The sequence below is a fragment of the Raphanus sativus genome, chromosome 6 (assembly GCF_000801105.2).
Source record: "Raphanus sativus cultivar WK10039 chromosome 6, ASM80110v3, whole genome shotgun sequence".
NCBI lineage: Eukaryota > Viridiplantae > Streptophyta > Magnoliopsida > Brassicales > Brassicaceae > Raphanus > Raphanus sativus.
The window spans coordinates 42,268,781-42,278,878 of NC_079516.1; the positions used below are offsets into that span (position 1 = coordinate 42,268,781).

General features: G+C 31.6%; 1 protein-coding gene and 1 long non-coding RNA gene across 4 annotated transcripts; both read left to right on the top strand.

Moving 5' to 3' along the window:
- The first annotated feature begins 4,467 nt into the window (after positions 1-4,467).
- On the top strand, positions 4,468-5,798 carry LOC130496181 (uncharacterized). 3 transcript variants are annotated; one of them, XR_008935249.1, is made up of 3 exons: positions 4,468-4,858; positions 4,960-5,158; positions 5,233-5,798. It is a non-coding gene; the product is annotated as an uncharacterized LOC130496181 (long non-coding RNA). The 3 variants fall into 3 exon arrangements; XR_008935247.1 differs by having other exon boundaries at positions 4,468-5,158; XR_008935248.1 differs by having other exon boundaries at positions 4,468-5,158; positions 5,239-5,798.
- A 2,318-nt stretch (positions 5,799-8,116) lies between these two features.
- Positions 8,117-9,510, top strand: LOC108810259 (uncharacterized). The gene has a single exon (XM_018582382.2). The coding sequence runs from the start codon at positions 8,151-8,153 to the stop codon at positions 9,219-9,221; it is 1,071 nt and encodes a 356-aa protein (XP_018437884.1). The 5' UTR covers positions 8,117-8,150; the 3' UTR covers positions 9,222-9,510.
- The last annotated feature ends 588 nt before the right edge of the window (positions 9,511-10,098 follow it).

Sequence of the window (10,098 nt, forward strand, 5' to 3'; positions counted from 1 at the left end):
TTTTTGTCTATATTCCGTATATGATTTTACATTTATTACATGTCGATTTAGATAAGATATATAGTAAGAATACTAAAATATTAATCGTTCTATAATTACCCTATACAATTCATTTTAAATTGATCAGTATACTTTCATTGGCCATATTAATTTTATTAGTACGAATAACATTAGGTAGATAAGTCATAGACACATACATAAAGATATGACTATTCTTATAACTACGTTGGGCCTAATCTACTTTCTAAAACAAATAACACATAGCTTCATATATTGTATAGAAAATAGTAATATTTATCTTATTAAAACAGGAACATTACAACTTCTTCTAGGTGGATTTTTAAAGGTGGACCTCATATATTTAAATTAAATATCTCATTCTTTATATATAATACGTACCATAGTCTAACTTTGCATTGATGTATTTCCTTAAATACAGTTCTTTTTATCCATATTCCATATATGATTTTTACATTTATTACATGTCGATTTAAATAAGATATATACTAAGAATACTAAAAATATTAATCGTTCTATAATTACCATATACAATTCATTTTAAATTGATCAGTATATTTCATTGGCCATATTAATTTTATTAATACGAATAACATTAGGTAGATAAGTCATAGACACATACATAAATATATGACTATTCTTATAACTACGTTGGGCCTAATCTACTTTCTAAAACAAATAACACATAGCTTCATATATTGTATAGAATATAGTAATATTGTATAGTATTATACTTATACAATAATACTAAAAACAAACCAAACTGAAATATAATATATATCGAAAAATGCTTTGAACCATTACACACAAAATATATTAGACCTCAGAGATAAAATTCACTTTGAAATTACGTAATAATTATTTTAAAAAATTAAATTTCGTAATGTACAAAAAAATATAAGTTTTATATAAAATTTTGTGTTACAATAAAAAGACACAACTCGCGTTTGCAAAGTGTTATTTTTTACATACGAAAAACAGTTTTGATATTGTTCTTTAAACACAAAATTGAATTATACAAACTCAATACTACATAAAACTAAACAATATAGAATACATTTTAAAAATAAAACTTGTGTGGGTGTGCATATGTTTATATAATATATAAATATATTATGTTACACGTATTTTCATATAAATAATATCCCAATATAAGTTTTGTATGATAAATATTGAAAATACAAAATATATAGCACTATATATTTTAAATAATATAGAAAAAATCTACTTTACGTTATCATAAATTTAAAAATCAAATTTAGTAATTAAACACATTGCTTATTTAAACACATTAGTACACATTGTTATTTATCAAAATTTTATATTAATATAAATTGCGATCATGTATAACATTTAGTAAAAACAAAGATAAAAAAAAAATTGACTCCCGCTCGGTCGAGCAGGTCATGATCTAGTATTTATATAAGAGTGAATGGCGGGTATCGTAGAGGTGATGTTTAAGATAAGATTCACATTGTTAGAATGATAGGCCCATATATATAGTTATATATAGCTATGGAGTATATTTCCACTGCATACAAATGGAGTTTAATCTTGCACCCCAACATATATTAATAATATGCCGAGCAATCAACTCCATTTGTATGCAGTGGAAATATACTCCATAACTATATATAGGGAAAACAGCCAATTCCACCATGAACTTTACCTCTCCATTGTTTTCATACACGAACTATCGGAATAAGCTAAAACCACCACGAACTAATTTTTTTTTTTGAATTTCAACCATAAATTTTGTCAATTTGGTTAATTGCTACATAACCGAATCTGATTTCGGTTTATCCAGCTTCGGGTGATGGTGTGGCACACCCGAGCCTGTAATAAGTTTGGTCGGTTTAATGTTGAACCAATTTAAAAAAAAAAAACTAAAACAACATAGTTTTGTCATCTTACCTTTGTTTTTGTAAACTTTTGTCATCTTACCTTAACACATACTTTAAAAAAAATTAGGGTTTGTCGTGAATCACAGAAACAAAACGAAGAAGAAGAAGAAGGAGGAAAAAGAAGCGACATGGGAGACTGAAATCGAAAAGCAGTATCACCCGAAGCTAGGTAAACCGAAATCAGATTCGGTTATGTAGCCATTAACCAAATTGACAAAGTTTATGGTTGAAATTCAAAAAAAAAAATTAGTTTGTGGTGGTTTTGGCTTAGTCCGATAGTTCGGGTAAAAATAATGGAGAGGTAAAGTTTATAGTGGAATTGGCTGTTTTCCCTATATATAGTTATGGAGTATATTCCACTGCATACAAATGGAGTTGATTGCTCGGCATATTATTAATATATGTTGGGGTGCAAGATTAAACTCACTGAGTAAACTAGTTACTCATAACTCATTTATGATACAGGTGACCAGCAGATAGGAGACCTTACTCTAGGATCGGAAGGAACAACATTAGCCAGCTGTAGTTTTATTATCCTTATAAAATCGTTTTGATTTATTATATTTATAAATTTTGTTGACCGAAAACCTCAAGTTTAACCTTTAACATTTATGTAAGATGTTTTTGAAAGAATAAGTATATAATGTATAAAAGATGGGGAATAATCCTGCACGAGAATAGGTTTACACATCTAACTGCACCTTCACGTCCCGATTTATGGAATTGTTGTTTCGGAAAAAGCTCTCTTATGTAAATATGTGGCCAATCAAGAATTATGATAAGATTGAAATTTATATTTATTCTCTGAATGATTGGATACAGAAAACTCAGACACATGTGTCTGGAAATATCTGGCATAAACAAAAAGTAGTGGGTAAAGCACCAATCTCGCAATGAATTGGTGTATGATTTCCATATATTAGTAAACCAGCTTTCAAAAAAAAAATGGTTTCCATATATTAATTTACAGTTTGACATTCTCAAACATTTTCTTTTGCTAGCTGGAACCAAAAAGCAACCAGTAATAAATACTTCAAAGCATATCAAATCAAACCAATAAATGGAAATATAATTGTTGACAAAAAAAATGGAAATACAACTTATCAAGGATTGAACCTTTTGTAGTTTTGTTTTTTTAATGTTAACATATTTTTAATACACCTAGGTGGGTTTATTTATTTATATCAATCCACAAACTTATCAACGTTGCTTTACTTGATAGTTGTTACCGTCGAACTTGTATTAGTATATTTGATTCTAAAACTCATTTTTCTTTAGAATATAATTTGTTCCCGTTCCCGGTCCTAATCAGACATTTTAACCGAACCATACTAAGTAACCAAATCGATAACTAGAACTGACTCGAAATATCCTTCCATCTAATCCTTTTTATGAGTTTCAAATTTTTTAGTTTTATCTATAGTATGTTTTGCATATTTCTCCGCGAATAATTCATTTGAATTTGACAAAAGAAAAAAAAAAACTCATTTGAATACCATAACATATAAGTATGTCTATAGCTCTGCTGATATTATATTTGTTGTTTAAAATTTGATAGCTTTCGGTCTTCACCATGACTAAAAACATAACACTGACTGGAAGAAAAGATTAAGACTTAATGGTAATAGCAAATTGAGCGACTGAGATAATCGAATTAGATAATACAGTATGGTTTAACTATGGTCTGTATAAGATAAATGTATAATGCAGAACAATTACTGTTCGTCTAAAATAAACGATTCAAAACATAAATTTTAAATGGTGACATATACACTAAACAATGTAACTGTGGGATATCATAATATATTTATATTTTATAAAATAAAAGTCAGTGATACTAATACAATTTTTTAAAAATAAATATTTTATTTTTAAATTTATTTTATAACTCTGAAATATGAAATTCAATATTATATTATTGAAATTTATAGTCAATATCTTATTTTGTTTTATTTTGCTAGTCATTTTAGAAAATAATGGTTGTTATTTAAAATTAAAAATGTAAAAAACAATATTTTAAAAATAAAAATATAAAATAAAGGTTTTTTGGTTAATCTTGATTTTTTTCTAATATGAATTATAAAAAAAGTCAAGAACTAAATACACATGTAGAAATATACATCTTTAATGTAATTATAATTTTATTAATTTTAGAATAAATATTAAACTGGTAAAATTGAAAAGTACAAAAAAAAGAAAATACATTTAAATTTTAAAAGTTAAGAAAAAATAGTCTAGCTTCAAATATTTTAGATAATAATTTTTGAACTTTTTAAAAAAAAATAATAGTATAAAAATATATCTGCTATGAAACCACATATATATATATATATATAAAGTAAGCTTCTTTCTCTCCTGCTGACACGTAGGATGACACGTCACTAATTCGTCTTCTGTCGTCGTGCCATGTGTCCACTTTACAAAACGCAGTGATTCATTAACTTGGCAATCAGATGGGCTTTGTTTAAAGATTGGGCTTAATTTCATTATTTGTTTTCGGTCCAGCGACCACCTGCGCAGACCCTAATATGTGGTGATGAACATGGAGACGGTGCCGATCGAGTGTCCTAGCCGTTTCTGTAACGGATCACGTTGTCTTTTCTACGTCTTTAATCCCATTAATTCAGATGCTGACTACGAGATCTTCAATTGTGTAGTTTCCGTCGGCAATATCGGTTATAAATAAGTTAGTATGTGTCTTCTGAAAATTGTGATCTCCAAAATACGCATCTAGATACCGGTTGCTCATGGTGGACGTTAACGTGAGTCAAAATTCTTACAGAAGTAAGATAACTGAAACCTCTTCTCTCTTCATCACTCATCCAGTCGAGTTACTTTCTCAACAATTCCTGGTAGTCCTTCAGCATCTGGTTTAGGTCAAGCAAAAGACCATCAGATTCCAGTTGTTTAAGAACGGTGAATTAAGATTGCTAAATGTATGGTAATTATTCGAACAATTGCATACATGTTTCTAAGTTTTTATTTTCTGGTCGAACGCTATTTTCGTGATTGGAGTTTATAACTGATGTTTCTGAAGTTTATAACTTCATTTGGAGTATCTTCGATCTTCACAGCAAAGGCTGTATGAAAAAGCTCAAGGAAATGGATCCTTTCAATTTTGAAACTGATAGAACCTGTTGTACCTTGCGGTCTCACCTGTTAGAAAGACGATTGTAACTGGAGGAGGAGAGGCGACCTTAAGGTTCTGGAATGTCTTACCATCCCTGAAATTTCAGGTAAAAGTAAAAACAATCGCCTTATATGCATTAACGCAATGATATTTTCCGAGATAATAAGTTGATCTTCTCAGTATCAGGTGGGATCTGTGCTGAGCGTGGTCTGCTGGGTGTGACTACATGTGTAACTATGCTGGAAGAAAGAGTCAGATCCAATGCAAACCACCAAAACCAGGATTCACTGCAACTGGTACTTATTATACTTTTGTTAATTTATAGTAAATAATCAGCGGAATTCCTTTTGTAGTTTTCTCAAGGTTTTTTTTTCCTCAAGCTTTTATTATATGGGAATCATACTTATTGTTTTTGGAGTCTGTTACTTTTCATGCTATTCAATTACTCAGAGTTATTGGCTAATATATCTTGACACTGAGATTCTTCAGGTTGATGGAACGTCTTGATACTTGAATTCCCTTTCTCATCTTTTCGTAAGAACCAAGGAGTTTGTTTACATTGTCACGTTAAAGGCTTAGAGCTTTGCTTTGCTTAGGTTTTACATTCGAGGTTTACATTTTTCTTTTTTTTTACTGAATGTTTACAGTTATCTTCTATTTTTTTCTGAACTATTGTCTAAAGTATCTAAAAGCAATAATATTTTTTGTTTTTTTAAGTACACACCTAACCACCTCTATTACCCTTCTTTAAGTGGTACACCAGTTTCGATAGGAAATGTACTGACCATTTACAAGTTTTGATTTACGTTTACCAGTTGCCACATGCATGAAAAACCGTGACATGACTAGGAGATTCTCACAGAGTTAATCACGAACCTGTAAATATAAGTTTCCTGTCATACATTTAGGGTTGTTCTGGAAGGAGATACGGCCTTTTTTCGTTTAGTTTAACAAATAGTCCGCTTCAAATTTCTGTGGTGTCAATCACGGACCCGTTTCTTTTGGATTCAAAGTTGCATGCATTTGTGTCTAATGATATATCATGGTTAGTCACAGACGTATTTCTTAGATTCATCGTTTGTTAATGAAGACGTGTGTTTGTTATATATAATGAAGTCTGGAGGTAAAAGGAGAGACAAACACTCTCTGAACCAACATGTGTGACAAGAGCAGAGGAAAAAGAGAGTTCTTCGGTATAGATTTGAGTCATAATTTACATTATCAGTCTACCACCTAACTATCAGTATAGACGACTCCATCATATTTTAGAGTTTTACATTTCTCGGTTGAATAAAAAACATCATGTTAACACTTACACATACGTTAAATTATTAGTTTCCAAATACAGGGTCCATAATACCTATTTAATAAAAAAAAATTACCTATTTACTGTGTTTCCAATGATTTAACATATCCATGGAATATATCTTACTACATTTTTCATACAGCAAAATAAAAATATAGTCTAAATCAACACAATTAGTTTTATTCGTACTAGCTTATTCATACAAAATATATAGCCCCATAAAATATAATTCATATAGTATTATTTATTCTAACATAATTAGATACACATAAATATAATAGTGATAGTTAAAAAAACAAATAACAAAATTATACATCCATAATATTGTTAGGTTAAAATGTATTCTTCGCATAATCTGATGTAAGGAAATGTATATTAATTTATACTCACTATTAAAATTTAATACATAATATATTCAGAAAAATATAAAAATGAGTAAGAGATCCGTAAGATTTTTTTTCTGGGATCCTACTCATTGATTCAAATTAATACATAATTCTACACAAACAGTAAATATATATATACAAATAACATGGTTTATTTAGTCTCTACATACAATAACATGTAAAAAAATCAAATTAATATGTAAATTTCATATATAAGAATATATATTAAACCTATAATATAATTTTTTAAATTATTTAAAATTTACATCCCGCCCGTAGGGCGGGTCTACTCTAGTCTTATATAAAGAAATCCACATCTAAAAAATCATGTAGATGTGTTACAGAGTGTGTTCCACTATATTCTTAACCACTTATGATTTATTTAAAATTGTTATAGTATTTAATTACTAGATAAAAAGGACACGTTTGTGTGAATGGTAACACTGTTCCGTCCAACAATGCTATCCCGCTTTCAACATTCATAATCTAAGGTGTCGAATGTTTCTAGCCATGCTGCAGTTAATAATAATTTTTTTCTATATATACTTATGTATCTATATATTTTTGTTACTAATAGAACCGAATCGCAATTGTTCTGCCACTAAAACCGAATCGCAGTTGTTAAGCAGTTGTTCCGCATATTGCCATGTAGACCCTAAGGAAAGAAACTAGTGTTATTGTCTAGTATTAGGCAGGTTCTAGATTGCTATTAGAGCATCTCTAACTATATTCCATAATTTACTCCAAATTGAAAAATTGAGTTGAAAATGAAGTGGAAAATAGAGTGATGACCAAAAAAATAAAAACATTACTCTATTTATGGAGTAATGTTTTTATTTTCTTGGTCATCACTTCATTTTCCACTTCATTTTCAACTCTATTTCTTAATTTAGAGTAAATTATGAAGTAGAGTTGGAGGTACCCTAAAAATTTGGATTCAAAAGCATCCTATTGAACTTCACTTTGTGGCTATGTAGACATGAGATCATGCATTGCATCTCATTTGAATATCCAGAAAGAAGGCTCATATATCGACTACATCACTTCTCCTTAAAATTTAGTTTGGTCCCTTCTAAAAGTCCGAGATATCCCAAGTTCAAGTAAATACTAAATTCCAATGGCTTCCATCTAGGAGATAATGCTTGAAGTCATGATATAGTCTCAGTGTGAAAACCGGTTTAGAAATATCTGTCTTTTTCGGTCTATTATCCACAAAGTTGCTTTCAAGTTATTTGACTTGACCTACTCTTTTGAATATCAACATGACAACTCACTTTCAGACACACAAGCACAACAATCAATCAACCTGTTTATGAGTTAATAATACACAAATTAACGCTAACACATGATATATTCATATATATGTTCGTACGCATGTACACACGTATAGTAAGATATTAAGGAAAATGGATAACAAAAAGAAAATGAGATTCTCTACTCACAGTCGCGGTGGCTCCTCCCCCTTGTCTGCCTGTTTCCACCCTTCCACCTCCGCTACCAAAGAAGATACATCGTCTTCTCTTCCATCACCATCACCAACTACTTCGTATTTTCGCGGCGACCTCCCAAACCCAACCACCACTTGCAACTACCACACTAGTGTTGGCGTTTTCTTCCTCTCATGGTCTCACTCCTTCCTACGCCGCTCTCTCCACCTCCATTTCTACTACTGCAGCTCCACAAACTGCTATCTCCACTCTCCCGATTGCTACCGCCACTCCGTTCCATTCACTTTCACACTAGAGATCAAACCTCTGACCTTCTGGAGAAAACATGGATCCAAGAAGATATCTAGAAAGCCTGATATTCGAGTCACGTGGGACCTGACTCATGCAAGATTCGGTTCAGGACCCGACCCGGTATCCGGATTTTACGTAGCCGTCCTCGTATCCGGCGAGGTGGGTCTTCTCGTTGGAGACTCTCTGAAACAGAGGCCGAAGAGGCAGATCTTGGTGTCGAGAGGTGAGAATCTGTTTGGAAATAGAGTGTACCATACGAAAATCAAGATTAAAGAAAGAGTCAGAGAGTTTGGTATAGATGTTAAGGTTAATGATGATGATGCTAGTCTCCGGTTTAGCGTAGATAATAAGAGTGTTTTGAAGATAAAGCAACTTCAGTGGAAGTTCAGAGGGAACACTAAGGTCGTGATCGACGGTGTGACTATACAGATATCATGGGATGTGTACAACTGGATGTTTGGTGACGAGGATAAGGATAAAGTCCCAGCTGTGTTCTTGCTTCGGTTTGAGAATCAAGAAGTGGAAGGAAACGATGTGTTGATGATGAAGAAGCGTGAGCGGGACCTTGTCGTTTTGAGGAAGGAGAAATCTGGAACGCTGTCGTTTAGGGCGTCTTCGTATGGTCACTGGTCTTCTGCCGTAATGGAGTGGTCGACTTGTAAGGAAGAAGACGAGAGGAGCTTTGGACCTAAGAGTTGGTTTTCTTTGGTTGTCTACGCTTGGAGGAAGGTAAAGTAACTTTTTTTTCTTCTTTTGTTGGCGATGTTCAGGCCATGCAGCTGCTGATACTGATACTCGAACAAGAACTGGTTGTTAAATCCACTCCATGCAGCTGCTGATACTCAAACCTGACATCTGTACCTTTTGGGAATAAAGCTTTACGATTAAAGAGATCCATCCTCTGTTATGTGTCCAATAAATTACTTGTGTAGTTATTTTTTTACTCTTATAAAGAGATCCATTTTCTGTGTATATAAACAGAGTATTGCCATCAATATGAATCATCAATATCTATAATTCAATATGATATAAAAAGCTTCAGTAGCTTAACTTATTTATTTTGTCAATCATCATGTGAGGCACATGGTGCTGAAACATGACCATTCCTTGACACTGAAGGTGCTTGCTATATCTGCATATAGTTCATTTTAACAATTTTAATACAAGCCTTATTTAAACACAATTTTCTTTTAACTAGAATTGGATTTGTCTTAATAAAACAAATTATTATTACATTGGATGTTATCTGTTTACCTTGACCTTGGCATAAGAGAAAACATTGAGCACATGAGTCGGTTTGTTTACTTTTCCAAGAGAAGAAGAAAACAGAGAAGAGATAAACCCTGAGAATCAAGGTACGGAAGACTTCTAAAATTATTAAACAGACTTGGGATTTTGTAGGAGATGACTTTGGAGACAAACATACCTCCAAGATTCACACTATCTTCTTTAAATCAACCCAAACTACCAATCATCTTAATCCTCCAAAAAGAAACACTTGCAACCCGTCAGAAAATAGGTTCAGCCATTCTTTATAAAAACAAAAAAAAATGAGGGAGTGGATATGTATACTATACTAACTCATGTACTCTCATGCTTCAAATACTTCTTGTCT

Coding starts and splice junctions, on each gene's coding strand:
- LOC108810259 (XM_018582382.2), top strand. CDS start 8,151: ATGGATAACAAAAAGAAAATGAGATTCTCTACTCACAGTCGCGGTGGC.